This window comes from Eumetopias jubatus, unplaced genomic scaffold (assembly GCF_037043125.1).
Source record: "Eumetopias jubatus isolate StellerSeaLion01/CBP00866 unplaced genomic scaffold, mEumJub1_p1.0 scaffold_2, whole genome shotgun sequence".
In the NCBI taxonomy this organism is placed as follows: domain Eukaryota; kingdom Metazoa; phylum Chordata; class Mammalia; order Carnivora; family Otariidae; genus Eumetopias; species Eumetopias jubatus.
Genome location: NW_028274808.1, coordinates 61,743,218 through 61,765,792, shown reverse-complemented (window position 1 = coordinate 61,765,792; position 22,575 = coordinate 61,743,218). Strand labels below are relative to the sequence as shown.

The following is a 22,575-nucleotide window of genomic DNA, read 5'->3' as shown; positions in this document are numbered from 1 at the left end:
TAGAGTCTTCTACCGATGGATTGTGTTTTATCCATTCAGCCACTCTATGTCTTTGATTGGCGAGTTTAGTCCACTTACATTAATAACAATTATTGATAGGTATGCACTTATTGCCATTTTGTTAATTGTTTTCTAGCTGTCTGTTCCTTTTTCTCCTTTCTCTTCCTTTGTGGTTTGGTGATTATCTTTCGTGTTATGTTTACATTCCTTTACCATTTTCTTTTGTATTTTTACTATAAGTTCTTGCTTTGTGGTTACTATGAGTTTCACATACAACATTCTATGTATGTAACAGGTGGTTAAGTGATCTGTTTTTTATATATAGATCTTATTTATTTATTTGAAAGAGGGAGAGAAAGAGACAGCAAGAGGGAGAAGCAGACTCCCTGCTGAGCAGAGAGCCCAATGTGGGGCTTGATCCCACAACTCCAAGATCATGACCTAAGCGGAAGTCAGATGCCCAACAGACTGAACCACCCAGGTACCCCTAAGTTTATCCTTTTATATTATACATCCCTTAATTAGTTAATGTAGTTTTAGTTAATTTTACTACTTTTGTCTTTAACTTTCATACTTGTCTTATAATTGATTGATTCACTGTCTTTACTATATATTCACCTTTTCCAGGGACATATTTTACTTTCATATGTTTTCTTGTGATTAATTAGGGCCATTTCTTTTCTACTCACAGAAGTCCCTTTAACATTTCTTGTAAGGCTGGTTAAGTGGTGATGAACTTCTTCGCTTTTTGCTTGTCTGGAAAACTCTTAATCTCCCCCTTTAATTCTGAATGATAACCTTACAGGGTAAGGAATTATTGGCTGAAAATTTTTTTCTTTCAGAATTTTGAATATATCGTGCCACTCCCTCTGGCAAGCAAAGTTTGTGTTGAGAATTTTCTGATAGTGTTATGGGTTTCCCTTTTATGTAACAAGTTGTTTTCTTCTTGCTGCTTTTAAGATTTTTTTTTTCTTTTTAACTTTTACATTTTAATAATGTGCCTTAGTGTGGATCGCTTTGTGTTCATCTTGTTTAGAACTCTCTGGGCTTCTTGGACGTGTATGTCTGTTTTCTTTCCTGGATTAGGGAAGTTCTCTGCCATAGTTTCTTCAAATAAGTTTTCTGGACTTTTCTCTCTCTTCTCTTTTTTACACCCCTATAATACAAATGTTATTCTGCTTAATTCTTTGTCAGAGGTCCTTTAAAATAGCTTCACTTTTAATTTTTTTTTCTTTTCTCTGCTCTATCTGGGTGAGTGCCATTGCTTTGTTTTCCAGCTCACTGATCCATTCTTCTGCTTCATCCAGTTTCCTGTTGTGACTCTCAAAGGTAATTTTTTAGTTTAGTTATTGTATTCTTCAGCTTTATATTTTTTTGTTTGGTGCTTTCTTATATTTTCTATTTCTTTGTTGAAGTTCTCACTGTGTTCATCCATTTTTCTCCCAAGTTCAGGAAGCATCTTTATGACCATTTTTTAAAACTCTTTATCAGGTAAATTGCTTATTTGTGCTTCATTAATGTCTTTTGCTGAGGTTTTGTCTTGTCTGTTTTTTGGAAAAGTCTTCTCTTTCCTCATTTTGCCTGACCCTCTGTGTTTGTTTCTATGTATTAGGCAAATCAGCTACCTCTTCCCATCTCAAAGGAGTGGCTTAATGTAGGGCATATCCTAATGTAGGAGATAATGTAAGGCTTAGAAGTGCTATCCTCCTGGCAGCCAGAGGCATCCCCTGTGTGAGCTGTGTGCATCCAGCTGCTGTTGTGAGGCTGCAGCTACAGGATGGGAGTGGGCAGGGATCTCACCCGGCCCAGCTGTAGCATGTGGTTGTGTGACACAGGGGTGGGCATGGCTCTCACTCGAGCCCACATGGGATGTGTGGCTGCAGCATGGGAGTTGGTGGGACACTCAGTAGGGCATACCCTCTGGTGCTAACAGGTTAGAGGGAGAGTTCTAAGATGGTATCCACCAGTGCCTGCATTTGCAATGAGTTTGCAAAAATGGCACCTGACAATGACTTTGTCCTCAGAGAGAGTCCCAAAAAGTTATTGTCTTTCCAGCAGATGCTTTAAGATCAGTAATTACATCTCCTTCACATATGTTTTAGGTACTTTCAAACAGTTGATTTTGTGCTGGATCCTAGGGCAAACCAAATGGTTTTCTTGGATGTAATTCCCATTTGTTTTGAAAGCAAGGCATTTGGGGCACTCATCTGTCCTGTGAAGGATCTAAGGGTTGGGGTGCCTGACGTAGAGCATAGATCCTTCACTTCTTAGGGAAAAGTTCTGTACTTTTGAGATCCATCCTGATTATGGATTGCTGTTCCTGTTTTGTGTGTGTAAGTGTGTGTGTGTGTGTGCTTGTTGTTTCCTAATGTACCCTTTTCTCCTTTGTTGTGGAGGCTCTCTTCATTCAGTTTTTAGGTCTTTTTCAGAGGAAATTTTTCCATATGTAGTTGTAAATTTGTTGTGTCCACCAAAGGAGGTAAGTTCAGGATTTTCCTACACTGCCATCTTGAACCCTTCTTTCTCAATAAATTTATTTAAAGATGTTTGTTGATTGACTCTTATGTCCTTTCCAGACTATCTAATCAACAAGCACAGCACACACTCAGACTTAGATTATCTAGGTTGACCAGTTCAATTGATCAAACTACTCAATTTTCTTCTCTTAGCTTATTCAAAAATAAAAGCTATCTTAATACATTCTTCAAAGAAAATATATACTAGTCAGTATGTCAAGTTGAGTATAAAGTAGTAAGACATAGACACTGCCTTCATGAAACTTCCTGTCAGTTGAAGGAGATTAATGTTAGACAACTTATTACAAATGTAATCAGTATTTCAAAATGAGTTCAGGGATCTAAGGTAGTGGAAAAATGGATGTGTCATCTAGTTTGGAAGGGGTGGGAAATTAGGAAAACTTCTTTGAAAAATAAGATTCTCCTTACAAAGCAAATAGAAAATTCCATTTTCTCTTTTATGAGATCAAGAAAAGAAAAAGAAAAAAACTAATAAGCTGTTACTTTAAATAAAAACAGTAGTAATTTCTAATCTAAACTATGTAAGTGGCCAGAATTGATTAATTAAAACTTTTTCCTTGTTTTCTGCACCCCATCCCCATATCACACACACACACCCAGATTTAAGACCAGCTTTATTTACATTAGCCACTTTTATTGATCAAACTGCTTGGTAAAACTCTCCTTCCCTAAGTGTTGTTTAAATATTCACTATGTACTGACATCCTCAAAGCAAATAAAACATACCAAATATTCATCTTAAAATCAATTCTTTGGAAACTAGTTATTTATTTATCGAATATAGTGTGTATTGAGTGCAAATTTTATAGTAGTGTCTATCAGAAATAGAACAGGGCTTAATACTATTTACATAAAACACTTGGAAGTCCACCCACTTAAAACCTACTAGTCTCCTGCACTGCCCCAGCCCCCTACTACACCAAAGGCAGGGATGGCAATGGTTCTCAATTCAAGACACGTCACCTGTTTATATTAAAGAAATATTCTAACTATTGGTTCTGAGCCTTTATCATGTTAAGGAAGTTTCTTTTTGTCTGTAGTTATGCGTTGTTTTTTTCTTAATATTTTAGAGAAGCAGTGAGACAGCACAGTTGTAAAAAGCATGGACTTTGGTGTCAGTATATATAGACTGGAATCAATGCTCTGAAAATTCCCAGCTCTGTGATCTTGAGTCAGTTACTTTAACCTCTCCTGGCTTCAGTGTTCAGCAGTTGTGGAAAGGAAAGTGTCACTGCCCCAAGCATGAGATTAACTGTGAGTTCTTCAGTTGCTCTTTGACTTGGTTCAGGGGACCAGGGGTGAAATGGCCAATGAGGTATTAAATGTGTGTAGATGAAAATCCTTCCCAGGGTCTCTGAAAGTTGTGATAAAACAGTTTTGGCTTTTATGTGAAATGAATTGACTAAGTCTCTGCAATATAGGTGAGGGATTATACAGGAATTCATTTTGACATCACCCTCGTATCGATCCCTCAAGTAAAAATCAACTCTCCCTCATCCCCTTCATACATACACTTGCATATTAATATTTAATTTTTTGATGATTAATTAATATGAATCCAAGAAATTTAGAAGCTTTTTGAAAGCCAAAGGAAATAAATAGAAAAATAAAATTCTGGCCTGAAGTTTTGGTATCCCTTGATAAAATTAACATAGAGGACATGATTGAGTAGGGAATATATTGCTGATAATTCTGCTTTCCCATTCTGTGCCCTCCCACAATACATTGACTTTACAGCAATGCTATTTCCTAGAAGTCTTTTACACTTCACATCACCAAACTGTTGTCCTCTTTCTTTTTTTTTTAAAGATTTTATTTATTTATTTGAGAGAGAGAATGAGAGAGAGAGAGAGCACATGAGAGGGGGGAGGGTCAGAGGGAGAAGCAGACTCCCTGCAGAGCAGGGAGCCCAATGTGGGACTCGATCCCAGGACTCCAGGATCATGACCTGAGCCGAAGGCAGTTGCTTAACCAACTGAGCCACCCAGGCACCCTGTCCTCTTTCTTCCTCTCTCTCTCTTACTTCTGAAAGTACACAATTGGTCTGCCATGATTCTTTTGTCCCACGTGAACTCATTCCTAAACTCTTTATCTTGGTTGCATTAGCCTGCTTTGGCACTTGAAATCTGCCACTGTAGATGTGGCATTATGGAATAGACTCTTCTACTCCATTCAGCATGTAATAACGGGCTTTATGCTTATGTGCTTTTATATCAATAAGAAAAGTCAACAAAATTAAAATTTTGCCATTTTCTAGAAATGTTACTTACATTCCTATTCTCTAATGTTTTTAATCTCTGTTGTTGTGTTTGAATAATATACTTTAGAGTAAGTACACTGAAGTCAAAATGCAATTAATCTCTGAACATACCCAAATAGCGAAATTCCCTTGCTCATTTGATGTAAGAGCAATACAGGTCCAATATCACAAAAAAAAGAGTGTTCTCATAAAGAGACTTTTTTAAAAGTAATAAAAGGAATGAATATACCTTCTTGCTTCAGTCAGTTACCCAGTGATTTCACTTTTGGTTATGGCATGTTTCAATCCTTAGGACTCAGCATGAAACTACACAGGCTATTTCTAAATTACTGATCCTTCTCAAAATAGAGCATATCTGACAGAAACAGTGATATCATTATTAAAAAAAATTTAAAGCCCTTTCTTCTTTTTAAATTTTGTGTCAGCTTCCAGACTACAAGGACTCCACCAGTATGAGTGGAGTATGAGTATGAGTACTTCCTTAAAGGAAGGTGTCCTCAAGGATTCTAGGTCCATGTTTCTGTATTGTGACTTTTAATCTTTTTTTATGAACATCTCTCATTTTTTTCCCTTTGTTTCCAATTCTTCCTTAAGGAAAATATCTTTCAAAAGGCATAAGCATAAATATTTAGAGTGTACCAAAATTGTACTTATTCTTTAAAATAATTCTGACTGATTACATTGTTTAACCCAAGTGAATCATAATTGTATTAACCAAGCTTCTAAAATTGTTTCGATAAAACTCTGGATAAAAGCTTAGCAGATATTGCCAAATATTTACACTCTGCAGTTATTCATGGTAAAGAGTACTATTCAATCAGTGGAATTTAATTTAATAGTGTTTACCTGTGTGTAAGCCTCCGGTGACTAATGCAGATTGCAGTCTGAGAATCTTGAGCAATGCATACTTTATGGCGACTACATTTCATCTTTAGGCATGGATCTTTAGCTGGATCTAAAGCTAAAAAAAAAAATTGTTCAGAAAATATTAAGATATATTTCTGCAAAATGGAGGTAGCTAATCTCATCAAACAATTTGATCAAGGAATTTACATAGCAGTTCAGCTCTAAATTTTCTTCACATTCTTCCTCTTTTAAGAGATGCTTCTATTTCTACCTGCCTAACTCAGAGTTCATAGACGGCTGCAGTTTAGTCTTATTTATTCTATTCAGAAGCTAACATACACCCCTATGAACAAACAATGTGTAAACAAAACAGAAACTTTAAGACCAAAATTTTCTATAGTTGTTACTATCTTCTAATCAGTAAAGGTGCAGAAATAAAGTTGGGGTATGTTAATGTAATACTTCTGTCAATGGAGAATTATAATTTCTGCTTCTGCTTTCCCTAGATAGATGCAGGCAGTTAGAGATAAAGAATTAAACCCAAAAGACATTAGTAGGCATTAATAAATTTTTGGATATGCAAAACAAAAGTCTACAGCTGTACTAGGAACTGGCTGAGTGCATCATCGTAATAACTGAGATGTTGCATTTTCATTTTTAAATTGTGCCTGATATTTGAACCACCATTTCTCTAGACTCTAGACAAAACCTCTCTCTTGGTGGATGCCAACACAAAGATTGTGTGACTTATTGGTGATATTTTAAATAACAGTTTTAATAAGATAACTTGCATACAATTCATTCTTTTCATGTTTAAAATTCAGTAGTTTTCAGTATATTAGCAGCTGTGATACTACTATCATAATCAATTTTAGAACATTTTTATCAGCTCAAAGAAATGATACCCCACCAGCTCCTTCACAACCTCTAATAGGAGCACACACTAATATAATTTCTGTCTCTATAGATTTGTCCATTCTGAATATTTTATTTAAATGGCATTATACAATATGTGGTCTTCTGTGACTGGCTTCCTTTGTTTGGAGTAATGTTTTCAAGGCCCAGCCATGTCCTAGTATGCATCACTACTTCATTTCCTTATATTGCTAAATATCATTCCATTGTATAGATATGCCATATTTTATTTATCCATTCACTAGTTGAGGGGAATTTTGGTTGTTTCTACCTTTTGTTTATTATGAATAATACTGCTATTGGTAATCACTATTGGTGATATTTGGTGATATTATGTTGTGATTTTTGTGGGTGGAAAGTCCAGGGATGGAGTTGGCACAAATAAGAAAAAGGCACTGAGTGTCCACTTTGGGTACATGTCACAATTGAGAGAAAAAAAACCCATGCAGGATGGAAACTGAAAATAAAATTCTAATGCATGTAGAAAAATGGAGCCAAGGTGACCTGAAAAAATGTGTGCTTAGAATATGAAGAAGCATTTGGGAGAGCCTTGAACTTTTCACTGAATATGAAATGTGGATTTGAGCCAAGTTTTTCAAATCTTAAACCTAGTGTAAACTAAAGCTAACATCTGGTGTACAAATCAAATTTAGCTTTATGAATATATTAAGTCAATATCCTAACTAAAGTTAATACATTTTCATAAACAATAAATAAAACCAATTTCAAACAAATACAGCATTATATATATGCATATATATAAAAACACATATTTTGGAGCTCCTGGTTGGCTTAGTTGGTTGAGCATTCAACTCTTGATTTTGGCTCAGGTCATGATCTTGGGGTCATGGGATTGTGCCTTGTGTCAGGCTCTACACTCAACGAGGAGTCTACTTGAGATTCTGTCCCCTTCCCCCGACCCCTGTTCATGATCTCTCTCTTTCTAAAATAAATAAATAAATAAATCTTGTAGAAAACCTACACATTTTCTCTCTTCAAAAATATATATTTCTACAAAACTCTTGAGATATCAAATACTCATGAGATTTAAAATTAAAAATACTAACACATATAGTTGATAACATGTTCACTAGTAGACATCTTATATCATAATAAAATGGTCAAATGCATCTATTTGGAACATTAATATTTAAGTTTCCTCTAAGAAAAAAATTTTTGACAATCAATGATTAGATATGGCTTCTTTTAATTTCCGAGTAATTTCAAAACTTAAGATAAATAATAGTAATTTTATTCTTTATGAAATGTTCAATATACTTTGTTCACCATGCAAATGCAAGTTGCTTGAACATTCTCATTATACTATCACAGTTTAAATTATAACTAATTAGAAAACTGTCTCATTGAACTATTGCACTTTAGATCTGCATGACTTCTTGTTAAACAACATAAAAGAAAAACATCTGACAACTTAGAAGGCATTAAAATGGTGCTATTTCTAATCATTAGCTTATTTTTTAAATATTTTATTTATTTATTTGAAAGAGAGAGAGAGGCAGCATGAGCGGGAAGGGCAGAGGGAGAGAGAGAGAGAGAGAGAGAGAGAGAGAGAATCCCAAGTAGACTCCATGCAGAGCATGGAGCCCGATGTAGGGCTCGATCCCAGGACCCCGAGATCATGGCCTGAGCTGAAACCAAGAGTTGGACACTTAACCAACTGTGTCACCCAGGTGCCCCCTATTTTGACTCTTAATCGTTAATATCACTTTTAAATATTGATTAAAATTAAACAATTCTGCCTATAAAGCAATGTCATTATGCCACTGTATCTTATATTCATATGTCCTAAACTCAGTGTGAACATATTTATCTTAGGACGTAATATTCTGAAAAGAGAGTGTTTTTGTTTTGAAATAAAATAGTATGATACACGTGAAACTATCATAGTTAATCTCATCTAGTTACATACCAAATGCAGACCATTGGTAGTTATCTTTACTTATTTTTTCTGGTTTTATTTACCTTATACAGCTTACATTAGATAATTTTCTAAAGTTCCATGAGACTTCTTACATTATATTTACTTAATAAAAGTAATGAGAACTCAAAAATTAGTGTATAATGAGAGGAAATTATCAGAACAAATATAGTACATGAAAATTAATTTAATAAAATTTTGCATAAAATTCTACATAAATGATCAAATAAAGGAGTAGTAGTATTTGTCAGGAGCTGGAAAATATAATAGAAAGTGAACATGAAGAATCAGATACATAGGATCTGCAATAAGGAAAAGATCACTTTCTGTGCATGTTATTTTAACCATCTGTATTTTTGAGCAGAACTTACATTGTTGGCAGCTTAAAAATTGTAAAACATCACACACTGTAAATACAGATGCTTGGGATTTTATTCTTGAAATCACAACAATAACACAACCATCTTCCCCTTGGCTGAAGCCCATGGATTAGAATCAATCCTGTATTTTAAAAAAGCCTGGCATAAATTCATCACCTCCCTCTGTTGCTATCCTCTTTTTTCCATCTTTTTCAAATTAACATCTCCTATTCTATCCTGTATTACCATATTAGTGTATTTTAGTTTTTCTCAAGCATCCAGTACAATGATCCCTAGAAAGATTTCAGCTAGCACCCTTGAATTCATTTGGCCATGTTCTTTTTGTCTTAATCTTTCTGATCGATGTGAACTAACCTGGGGACCTAACTAATACTGCTTTTGTTTTGCTTTGTTTCAAAAAAAAAAAAAAAAAGAAGCAGTCTAAATTCCATACAATTGCCTTATACTTTCACTTGTTATGTAGTTGCGTTTCACTTGTGATATAGGATTTCCCTCACTCTTTCACCAGAATATTTGTTTTTCAGTCTAGAATCCCCCACTCATTGCTAGACCAGGGAAATCTAGGTCAAATCCAGCCTGACCCAGCTGCTAATGGTGGAAGTACCTGAACCAGCAAGGGTAGGTGAGAGCAGGAAACAAATGTGAGTGTAGACAGGTATGTCAGTTAAAAAAGATCTAGTTCTTGAGGAGAGGTCCTTACATCAGGGTAACCAAAAAGTAAGGGCACATAATGCAGATGCTAGGTCAAGAAAACAAACATGGGACTGTGACTGAAAGGTGCCGAGTTCCCAATGCAGCTGAGGAATCATTAGTATTCATATTTCATGCAGGTGGTCTTAAAAGAGGGAAAGGCAAAAAGTGGTGTCATTAAGGTGCAAAAATAGGTATTATTGTTAGTATCAAGAACTGAAATAAGCTTTAACAGGGAAGATCAGAACTCCTAATCTGCACAAAATCTCTTCTGGAATTTAAGAGTGTTTATCCACAAAAAAGCCTAGATTTTTAGAAGATTAAATCTCAATGATTCCAGGTTAAAGCACTTTTAAATAATTCTGCGTTTTATTTTTAGTGGGGCTAATGATGAACCAGTTAACTTAGTTAAGCCAATGCCAGAGAAAAGATTGCTTAGAAATTTGACAAATACAATGAAAACTTAATATTCCCAATATTGATTCAGATTTTTAAAAGACAAATGTAGTAAAAAATAGTAATCTCTATGTAGCCGGATAGATTCATCTATAAAAATCAAGCTTTTGGACTAAATGATCTCCAAATTCACATTCTTCTTTCAAGAGTGAATGTTATTGGATTTCAGCATACATTTTTGACAACAGATATCCTACATGGAATGGATCCTGTCCTCAACAGACTCAACATTTTAACTGGAAAAGAGATATATAAAAAAAAAAACAATTAGAATACATTGTTAAGTGGAAGTTATACACATTCATATTTAATACATATATGCATATATACATATTTAATGTATATATATATTTAGCTATGTGAAAATACATACACACACACAGTTGAAGGAGTCATATAGTGGTGAATGAAAGATAATTAGAATGAATACAAACTTAGGTAGGTTTTGAAACATGTACAATGTGCAAAATGAAAGAAAACTCTATATAAGGAGATAGTATGAAATGCATAAGAGTATAAAAAGGATGCCCTATCCCTGGAATGACAGACAGTTCAGGATCGATGAAATATAAAACGTGCATGCTGCCTGCAAGTATTATGAAAAAACACGGGGGAGGCGGATGGAAGCTTTTTACCTTTTGGAGTTCTACCTTTTAGAAATGCCATGTCATTTAATGATTTTAATTTGGAGAGTGACATAATTAGGTTTTATGGTAAAGAGATCACTCACAAAAATTTGGTTATGTTTTGAATAAAATTGGTCAAGACAAGGAAACTAACGAAAGTCCAGGAGAGAAAGGGTAAGAATCCATTCTAGGGGAACTGAGTGTGAAGATGGGCATGGGAACAATGCTGCCTATGGAGCAGAAAAAAAAAGAGGATTTTGAGAGGGTCAGGCATTGGTCTGTTGGAATAGGTAGGCTGAGACAACCAAATCTGAATCAATTGAATAAATGTCCAACTCCTCACTTCCACCATTTTTGGACTTTTTCTGATATTAATATTGCTATAACTAATTTTCTTTTGATTAGTATTCGCCTGGTTAACTTTTGTCCGAACTCCTTTATTTTCAATTCTTAAATTTATATTTTAAGAATGCTCTTGAAAACTCTTAGATGGATTTATAAGTCCAATCTAAAGTGACCTATCTCTTCTTCTGTTTCAAATGTGATTTTTTTTAAAGATTTTATTTATTTATTTATTCATGAGAGACGGGGAGAGAGAGAGAGAGAGAGAGAGAGAAGCAGAGGGAGAAGCAGGCTCCCAAGGAGCAGAGAGCCCGATGCGGGACTCGATCCCAGGACCCTGGGATCATGACCTGAGCTGAACGCAGACACTTAACCATCTGAGCCACCCAGGCGCCCACAAATGTGATTTTTTTTATTGTAATTGTACTCTTTCCCCTCACTTTATTTTGTGCTTTTTTTTTTAAGATTTTATTTATTTATTTGACAGAGAGAGAGAGAGAGAGAGAGCACAAGCAGGGGGAGCAGCAGAGGGAGAGGGAGAAGCGATGCAGGGCTTGATTCCAGGACCCTGAGATCATAACCTGAGCCGAAGGCAGATGCTTAACCGACTGAGTCACCCAGGGCCCCTATTTTGTGCTTTCTATTCTGCAATATTTCTTTTTTTTCCTTTAGTTTTCTTTCCTCTTTCCTGCCTCATAGTGTGTTAATTATATATATATATTTAACTTTTCTCTAGAAAAGAGATCATCCTCTTTCTGAAGAGTACCAAGGTCTTAGAACACGTTAACACCAAATCTTTTATATTCAACTTCCACACCATTTTCCATGAGCTACACCTCACTTTACCATCAAACCACTGCAAAATAGTCATTATTTCTATTACTAGTTTTACTGACATAGCTAATTTAAAATTATCAAATCTACCAATTTATTTGCCCATCATTGCTTCTTGTAATTCACACTTCCTTTTTGGGTTCTCTTGTGTAATTTTATGTGTGGAAGCATATCGTTTTATAGTTCTTCCAGCATATGCAATTTGTGCTATAACTTTTATATATTTTTCTGAATGTATCTTTATTTTCCAATCATTTTTATTTTTTTAAAGACTGTATTTATTTCAGAGACAGAGAGAGAGAGAGAAAGAGAGAGCATAAACAGGAGGAGGGGCAGAGGGAAAAGGAGAAGCAGACTCCCCCCTGAGTCCGGAGCCAGACACAGCTCAATCCCAGGGCTCTGGGATCATGAACTGAGCTGAAGGTCAGGACGCTTAACCGACTGAGCCACCCAGGTCCCCGTCTAATCATTTTTAAAGGATAGTTTAACTGTGTCTGGAATTCTTATTTGATAATTACTTTTTTCTAGTCACAATAAAAAATATTATTTCATGTTATTTTGCCCTCTGTTGCTACTAATTAATAAGTCTATTTTTAGTCTGTGGTACTCTGTAAGCAATCAGCCTTTATTCCCTGGATATTATAATATATTCTTATCATCAAAACTTTGTGTTGTGAAATGCTTATCTCTAACTATTAGAGCAAACACATGGGCAAATATGTCCTTCTCTTTGAATTTCAGCTAGTAACGTAAGTATACTTAAGTAATGAAAGAGCTCTTCAGCTGTTTGAAAAAAAATCAAGAAAAAAACTAAGTTAAACACTCATCAAGTGCCATTGAGGGCTGGGTTTCAATTTTGGAAAAATGTTGGAAAAATTATATCACTAAATAGTGAAATCAAAGTATGTACCAGCATTCACTTGGTGAAATGTCTCTTTAAGCTTAATTGTGTGTTTTCACATAAAATGAAGTGACCAGTAGCTCAAACATGCTTTAAAAATCTTCACAGTTCAACAATGAAGCACTGAATATGCTTTTGTTGTTGTTTTAACAACAGTTCATTTCACTAAAACCCTATCTTGTAAAACTATAGGAAGTAGTTTTCTAGGGAATTTTTTTAAACTTGCCAGATGTTATAATGAAAGACTATGCAAGTGAGCTGCATGGAAAATAGAGCTAATGCCTGATAGTTAATTAGACTTTTGACAGCCAATTTTGTGGTGCTAAATGTGACTAAATGTGGCTGCATGTCTTTGGAGTGACTTTTCTTAGTTTTAAACCTTAATATTACTTTAGTTTTATAAAATCCTTCCACTCTAACTCTGGTCTCCCCATTACAAATATTAAATGTGGGGGTCTACACTATTAGCAGATTTCAATGTGATTGCTGGATTAAATTATTTTGTCATAAATATATATAAAAATATCACAATGTTTATTTCAATAATACCCTATCTTATACAATTGTATGAAATGAAACTGACTACTACATCGATAACTCAAAGTTGATAAAAAACTCTGGATACTATTACAAGACAGAATTTCATCCAAAAATCATTCTACTCTAGTATTAAAGTATTGATGACAATTTAAAAATGTCATACTTTTCTGTTCTTTATCATTCCTTTACTAACATATTATATTATCTTTGAAACTCCTTAAAACAATAAATGTGAACAGTGTTTCTTTTATAAATGAGATGCATCAGAAAACTTGATTATATGTAAAAAAACTATTATTTTTACTAGTTTCCATTTTCGAAATATTATTTGATATACAAAAATGATGATACTGAATCCCCATCATAAAGATTTAAATTTAGGATCTTCTTTCTAATATATGAGCTAAATATATCTATGATTCAGTTAGCACTTACTAAGAGGGTGACTAAAATAGAATCATAAAGAAAAATCCTTACTAATGGGGCAATAATGTCTTGGCTTTTGAAATAATGTTTACCTATAGTTTTTGATGATGTCCCCTAATGATTCTATATCTTAATGTCTTCATCTAGAAATTAAAGAAATTGAGCTAATTCTAAAATACAAAATAACATATTCTATAATGGTGTACTTTAACTTACTTGGGAGCTGTTATCCAAAAAGGAAGAAATGTTTTTAAAAATTAGCCCTGAGTTGAAAAAATGTTCATGTGATCCTGCTTGAATGTGTGTTAAGTGTCTTAAATATTTCCAAATATATAAAAAGCACCACATTTGACATTATCATTTGTATTTTTATTGATAGCTATTAAGGTCCTACAAAATCTCTTGTAATTTGCTATACACCTCTTCTAACCACCCTATGGGAGGATATCTGGCCCACTTTAAGTGACACTCTGCTTTTCTCAGCTCTCTATTAGGGCACAGAATTACCTCTACCCAATAAAAACTACTGACTCTTAACTCACCGTTTTCCTAAATAGTTTACTCTTCTATTTTTGCCAACTTAAAAGTAAAAATAATAATCTCTACATGAGCTCTTTGTAAAGAACAATGAAGCTAATTCTTAAAAAAAAATGAGACTTCTAAACACAGATTTGTTTTCTCTGAAAGCTGTGTCAAACACTGCTACCATTAGATAGTTTACACACTTGTGTGCACATACACAGAGATGTATATGTATAAACAAGGAATTGTATCAATGGCCATTTAATCTTGGGTGTGAATCAGGAGATAGTCCCCTGAAATCAACTCCTCAATCTGATATAAAATTAAAAGTATAGTAAGTTACCACTTCACCACTAGAAGAAATGTTAAAATCAAAAAACTGAACAGAGAAGTGTTTGCAAGAATGTAGATTAACTAACCAAAACATGTAGCTGGTGGGGAGTATAGAATGGTATAATCACTATTATTAGTTCAGGTCCAATTAGGAGACAAAAGACTTAGTACCTCAAATAGGGAAAGTTTAAAATAAGGAATTTCTAATTATAGTAGAAGAATAAATGTAAAGGAGTAAAGAAAGCTCTAAAACATACTCATAATGAAACAGAGTATCAACAGAAAAGCCAAACTAGAAAAGTGTGTTTGCTCCCCAGATTTGGGATTCAGTTCTCGTTGAAGAAGGTTGCAGTGCAACGGATAGCCCAGAAGTCTATTTGGTTGATGGGGCCAGAGCCAGTTGGTCCATAGTCACTGGCAAAGTAGGTGATACCACACATATTCCCCCCTCTTATCTGGTCTAGGTGCACAGAGGCTGGAGGGAAGGGAACCACAGCTGGGATGGCAAGGAGGCAACACTCATCCAGGAAGCAAGTGAGCTGAAGCCAGCAGGCAGGTGCATGGGGGGAGTTGGGGCATTGGGAGTCCATTTGTAAGTGGGGTGTGTACCTAGGGTACCCAAGTTAAATTCCTTAATTTAACTAAGACCAGATATGCAGGCTTTCCATGGGACTGTACACACTAGTCATGCATCTGTGGTGGAGCACCCCTACATGTCTCTCCTTCAAGCATCACTGGAATAGAAGAATCAGAAGTACTCCAGAGCCAGAAAGAGAAGTCCTTCACTCTGCAGACCCTTGTAGTTTCCTATATTGACGAAGCTTAACATTTTGTTTGTTATAGGCCATGCTTACGGAATCCAGTTCCATTACTGTAGAACAGGCAATGAAAAGTGAATTGAGAGATAAGAGGCAGTAAACTGATATCTTGCACAATCTCTTTGGAAAATATTTTGGCAGTTTGTTATATAAGTAAACAATACTACATCTTTGAATTTATCCAAGAGTATATTTTGAATGTTCAAAAAGAAACTATTATAAAAATATTCATGGCATATTTAGTTATAAGAGCTAACCCAAATATCCATCAATGGGTGACTGTTGTCATACAAAGAAAATTCTTCTCAGCAATCAAACAAACAAAACAAACCCCTGAAACATGCAATAATATTAGATAAATCTCAAAAACATTATATCAAACAAAACATGGCATAAATGAAAGTATTCAAGTAATATAGTTTCATCTGTATCAAGTTATAGAATGAGCTAAACTAAATTAAAGTGAAAGAAATCAGAACAGTTCAGACAGTGGTTGCCTAGATTGGAGTAGGAAACTGGAAGGAGTGAGGTAGAGTGAGTAGTTTGAGGAATGTCTGGAGTGATGGAAATTATCTTTATCTTAATTGAGCTAGTGTTAATTCAATTATCTGCATTCACCAAAATGTATCAAATTGTACATTTTAAATTATTGCATTTTATTGTATGTAAGTTATGCATTTATAAAGAAATAATTTACTTTTTTTTCTCCTGGGGCATTTTTTTAATCTCCGTGAGAATATTTAAGGTCTTCTAAATCAACTATCTCAGGGCAACAGAGCATACAATCAAAAATCAAAGGTGACAAATTTCACCATTGAAATTTAGATACTAAAAATCAATTCTCCATCAGTTGAGCATATTCTTTTGTAATGAATACTGCACAATGCAGATAGGTTAAATTAATGAAAAACACATCATAATTGGAAAGAGAATGTAGAACTGGGTCTCATTTTCTCAAATCTTCTTTCAGATACTATAATGTCTATAAAAGACTTTAGATATAACTGCCAGAATTTAACTATCTTAAAAACAGAAAGAGTTTTACACATGCCCCCAAATCTTTAAAACTAAGACTATTTTATAGAACCAGTGGTAACACTGGCTGATGCAACAAGTTAATAGAATTTATAACTAAGAATACTTTTCACTTTTTTAAAGATTTTGTTTTTTTTTTTTGAGAGCGAGAGTGCATACGTGAGCAAGTGAGAGATGGAGAGGCAGAAGGAAAGAATCCCAAGCAGACTCCATGCTGAGTGAGGAGCCTGAGCTGGGGCTGGATCTCAGTACCCATGAGATCATTACCTGAGCTGAAACCAAGAGTTGGGTGGATGTTCAACTGACTAAGCCCCCCAGGTGCCCCAAACTAAGAATACTTTTTAATATACATAGTAATATTCAGAACATATTTTATGAATTACATTTTCTTAAAATTGTATTTATTTGAGTGAGAGAGAGTGCACAAGCAGGGGAGAGGGGCGGAGGGAGAGGGAGAAGCAGGCTCCCTGCAGAACAGGGACCCCAACTCAGGGCTCAATCCCAGGACCCTGAGATCATGACCTGAGCCAAAGGCAGATACTTAACTGACTGAGCCACCTAGATGCCCCTATGAATTAAAGTTTTTAAAATCTTTTTTCAAATATTCCTTATTTCAGGAAATTGATGCTGCTTAAACAGAACTGCAGCTTCAACAATAGCAGACTTTCTTAGTAAAGCAATGGTGATAATTACCCTGGCAGATAGGTAAACCTTATGCGTCTTTCATAGCATTCAGTTTGTCATTTCTAATTAATATCATGGCTCACAAAAAAAAATAATGATAATCCTTTGCAAAGTACTGATCTGACTATTGTTAAATGAAGTTTTCATTGACTGCCACCTACTTAGGTGCGATTAAATTAAAACCTGTAGGTTGCTCAGATGACTAAATCAAATGAGAGTGCATTTTCTGATACAGACCTTTCAGTCAGCTTATTTTGCTACAGTTTAATCTGTACTTTACTCTGGTGCAAATGCAAATTCTAATTGCTATTTACTAAAGGACTGCATCTTTAGCACTATCAATCAAATTAATGGTTTGCCATATCTGGCAATTTAATATCACAAAATGTCTAATTTATACATCTAAAAACACTGGAAATTTTTGTTGCCTAAGGTATTTGTCCAAATATTCAAAATACTAAAAAAAGTCTTTTTAGTCATATTCTTGGGATTGTAAATTGACAATGCAATAGAATCCAATAGGGCTTGACTCAAATCATTAGAGCACAATCATTGGATTGTGATTTAGAATCTAGAGAGTGACATAAATGACTATAGAATTACAAAATGTGGCTCCATATCAAATACAATCAGGGGCACGTGAGTGGCTCAGTCATTAAGGGTCTGCCTTTGGCTCAGGTCATGATCCCAGGGTCCTGGGATGGAGCCCCACATTGGGCTCCTTGCTCAGGGGGAAGGCTGCTTTTCCCTCTCTTACTTCCTCTGCTGTGTTCCCTCTCACGCTGTGTCTCTCTCTGTCAAATAAATAAATAAAAGCTTAAAAAAAAAAACACGATGGCCCCGGGGGTTACAAAGGGCTATGATGTTAATTTTGTAAGTACTCTTTGATATTAAATATTAGAAATATATTTTTCTTACTAATTATTAAAAGGAAAAAGAACATGACTAGAGTAATATTATATGCAACAGTGACAACAAAACTGAAACATGGTAAATTCTAAGGGACTCCGTGATTGATCTTTGGGGAAGCAAGGTCAAAGTAAAAAGGAAACAATGTTGCTGTATATTATTTTTCAACCTTGAAACTTACATGATGGCTAAAATAATTTGAAAACTGTTAATATTGCTTTTTTGGATATAAAACCTCCACTCTATTGTATATTAATATTCCCATGAAGAAACTGGGATATGTCACTGTGAGATGCAAGAAGAAGAATCTAGAAAATATTCAGTTTAAACTTGCCAATTTAATTATTTTGTGAGAAAATGGTTTGGGAAAAGTGTTTTCCAGATTCTAATCACACCATTGCTGTCCCTACTCTAGCATATTAACAATGAGTCTGAAAGATTAAGATCATAGGATTATCCTGTGGTATGGAATGGATCTCTTTTAGATTAACCATGTAGTAGAGAAAAGTTCTAAAACAAGGAAGGAATGAAAGAAGAGCTTTCTCATTTGTTGTGGACTAAATGTTTGTGTCGCCCTAAAATTCATTTGTTGAAATCGTCACCTGCAATGTGATGGTGCAGTACTCCTTTCTTAGCCATGGTTTCAATTTCTACAGTTTTAGTTAACTACTACTCATGGTCAACCAGAGTCTGGAAGCAATGGTCTTCCTTCATGTATCAGAAGGCCAATAGTAGCCTAAAACTACATCACAATGTCGTATCGTTCATTCACCTCACCTCATCTTATCATTTTATCACCTCACATCATCACAAGATGAGTGCAGTAGAATAAGATATTTTGGAAAAAGGGAGGGAAGGAAAGGACCATATCCACATAACTTTAATTATGGCATATTATTATAATCGTTCTACTTTATTAGTAGTTAGTGTTGTTAATCTAGTCCTGTGTCTAATATACAAATTAAACTTTATCATAAGTATGTATGTATAGAAAAAAACATAGTATATAAAGGGTTCGGTACTATCCATGGTTGCAGGCATTTACTGGGGGTCTTGGAACATATCCCCCGAGGATAAGGGAGGACCCCTGTATTAGGTGGTGAGGCCTTTGTGGATAATTAGATCATGATGGTTGGGATTAGTGCCTCATCAAAGAGACCCCAGGAAGTTCTGCCTCTCTTTCTCACATGAGAATTCAATGAAGATATAATGAGAAGACAACAGTCTGCAAACCGGGAGAAGATCTCCCCAGAACGCTGCCATGCTGGCACCTGATCTTACACTTGGGGCCTCCAGAAATGTCAGAATGTCTGTTGTTTATAAGCTGCCCAGTCTAGGTTTATTATAGCAGCCCACCACACTGATTAAGAGACTATCTTTCTTTCTCTTTCTGGGTGTGAATGAGGGGAAAAAGGGGAAGAGGAATGATGATGGATAGCAAAAAAAAAAAAAAAAAAGAATCTGAGTTTTTATTTCCCTTTTTTTAGGTTTTCTTCAAGCCAACTAACTCTTGGGCAATGCTCAGATGAATGAGAGTAAAACGGAAGACAGATGGGATCATTTGACAATCTCTGCCCCCTCTTTTGAACACTACCACCACTTCAAAGACTGTCCTGTAACAGTTTGGGGCACTGGTATGTCTAAGTAACTATTGTCGGCAGACTTGCTCAATCAAAAGGTCCTGTGGATTTTTAAGGCCACCTTCAGTTCTTATGCAGCAAGGTCATTAACTTGAGGTCTGCTAGGGCTTGCCAAGTTAATTGTGCCACGTATAAGTTATAGAGTGGGGTCGGTAGGATGGTTGTAGGCTAAGATAAATAGGTAATAGTCTATACCCAACAGGGCTAAGATGAGGTCAAATCTATCCTTCACCATGCCATTTCCACCATATTCCCAGGTAGGCATTACCTTGGAAAGAGAAGAAGGAAGTGAGCATGCAGCTGAGAGACTTAATAACCAAAAGGGATTGAACTGAATTACTTTAACCAGTTCTAATTATTGAATTAGGTTGTATTTTGTTGTTTTTTCTAATTAAAGGACACATTAAAGACTTTTCTTATTTGGAACATGGCAGATAATATAGACCAAGAGATTTTACATATATATATATAATATATGAGCATATATTATATATATAATATATCCAAATATAAATATAATGTATGGTGATGAACATAACATAATAAAATAAAAATTAAAAAATAAATATATATTTATTTGTATTATATATATATTTTACTCATTTGAGTTCAGCTTTTCATGTGATATATAGTTATAACTTGTACATTGATCTTGATTAAAGAGTTCAAGAAACAACCAGATTCTCTATCCAATTTTCAGAAAGTGTTAAATTAGCTCCTTGCACCTAATATTTCACTCTTTTCAATACAAACTCAAGAAGTATTTTTAGTAGTTTTTATATAATGAAACGTCCAGCACAGTTTAATTATCATACAATTCAGAATGTTTCCATATCTCATTCATTCTCCAGCCGTGGTCCTACTTCAGTTTTGGAATATAGATGGCATGCTATTATATATGGAAAACCCTGAAAACTCTACCAAAAAACTATTAGAACTACTAAATGAATTGCAGGAGACAAAGTCAATATGCAGAAATCAATTGTATTTCTATACATTAACAACAAACTATCAAAAATAAAGAAATTAAGAAAACAATCTCATTTACAATTGCATAAAAAAAGAATAAAACACCTGGAAATAAATTTAACCAAGGAGGTGAGAGACCTGTGCACTAATATGATAAGACATTGATGAAAGAAATTAAAGATGCAAATACATGGAAGATATTCCATGCTCATGGACTGAAAGAACTGATATTGTTAATTTCCATACTAATACCCAAATCAATCTATAGCTTCAACATAATCCCTATCAAAATTCCAATGGCATTTTTCACATAAATAAAAGAAACAATCCTAAAATTATTGTGGAACCAGAAAAAAAAAATCCTAAACAGCCAAGGCAATCTTGAGGAAGAACAAAACTGGAAGTATTATGCTCTTTGATTTCAAACTATAGTACAAAGCTATAGTAATCAAAACAATATGCTTTTAGCATAAAAAGACACATAAGAGCACCTGACTGGCTCAGTCAGTGGAGCATGCAACTCTTGATCTTGGGGTTGTAAATTCAAGCCCCACATTGGGTTTAGAGATTACTTAAAAAAATAAAATCTTAAAAGAAAAAAAAAGGCACATAAATCCACAGAACAGAATAGAGAGTTCAGAAAAAAAACCCACACATATATGGTCAACTAATTTACAACAAAGAAGCCAAGAATATACAATGTGGAAAGGACAGTGTTTTCAATAAATGGTATGGAGAAAACTGGACAATCACATGCAAAAGAATGCAACTGGACTACTATGTCACCATATATGAAAATTAATTCAAAATCGATTGAAAAATTTGAATACAAGACCTCAAATCATAAAACTTTAGAATAAAACATAGATGGTAAACTCCTTAATACTGGTCTTGGTGATGATTGTTTAGATCTGATTCCAAAAGCAAAAATAAAGAAGTGGGACTACATCAAACTAAAAAGTTTCTGTAACAAAATAAACCATCAACAAAATAAAAAGGCAACATACTGAGTGGAAACAATATTTGCCAATTATGTATCTGAGGGGTTAATGTCCAAAGTGTATGAAGAACTCATACAAGTCGCTAGTAAAAAAACCCTAAACAATCCCATTTAAAAATGGACAGAAGATATGAAGAGACATCTTCCCAAAGAACATATACAGATGGCCAACGGGCACATAAGAAGAGGCTCAACATTACTATTCTTCAGGGAAATCAGGTCAAAATCACAATGAGATATCATCTCACACCTTTTAGAATGGCTATTATCAAAAAGATATGAAAAAAATGTTGGCAAGGGTATGGAGAAAAGAGAACTCTTGTGCAATGTTGGTAGGAATGTAACTGGTGCAGCCACTATGGAAAAATAGTATGGAAATTTCTTTAAAAATTAAAAATAGAACTACCATATGATCTAACAATTCTATTTCTGGGTATTTAAAGAAAACAAAGACATTAATTCAAAAAGATACATGCATCCCCATGTTCATTGTAATATCATTTACAATAGTCAAGATATGGAAACAACCTTAAGTGTCCACTGATGGATGAATGGATAAAGAAAATGTGAGATACACACATAGATATCTATGTCTCTCTCTATATACAGATCTATATAGATCTATATATACAGATACATATATAAATACACATATATATACATATATAAATGTAAGGATAGATAGATGATGATAGATGATAGATAGATGATTGAAGAGCAATAGAATACTCTTCAGCCATAAAAAAAGAATGAAATCTTAACATTTGCAACAACATGGATGCAACTTGAGGGCATTATGCTAAGTGAAATAAAATCTGACAAATACCATATGATTTCACTTACATGTGAAATCTTAAAAACAAACAAAAATAAGCTCATAGATAACAGAGAACAGATTGATGCTTACCAGAAGCTGGGATGAGGATGAAGTGGAGGGAAATTGGTGAATAGGGTCAAGGTACAAAATTTCAGG

General features: G+C 34.6%; 1 protein-coding gene across 7 annotated transcripts in view; it reads right to left on the bottom strand.

Annotated features, from left to right (window-relative positions):
* Positions 1–22,575, bottom strand: part of SPOCK3 (SPARC (osteonectin), cwcv and kazal like domains proteoglycan 3) — a 458,737-nt gene that overhangs the window by 253,871 nt on the left and 182,291 nt on the right. For 6 of the 7 annotated variants that reach the window (XM_088019553.1, XM_028104387.1, XM_088019552.1 and 3 more), the window contains one exon: positions 5,644–5,758. The exons of the other annotated variant lie outside the window; for it this stretch is intronic. In XM_088019553.1, the coding sequence (XP_087875679.1) occupies positions 5,644–5,758 (115 nt within the window). The remainder of the gene's footprint in view (positions 1–5,643; positions 5,759–22,575) is intronic. 7 annotated transcript variants of the gene reach the window in all.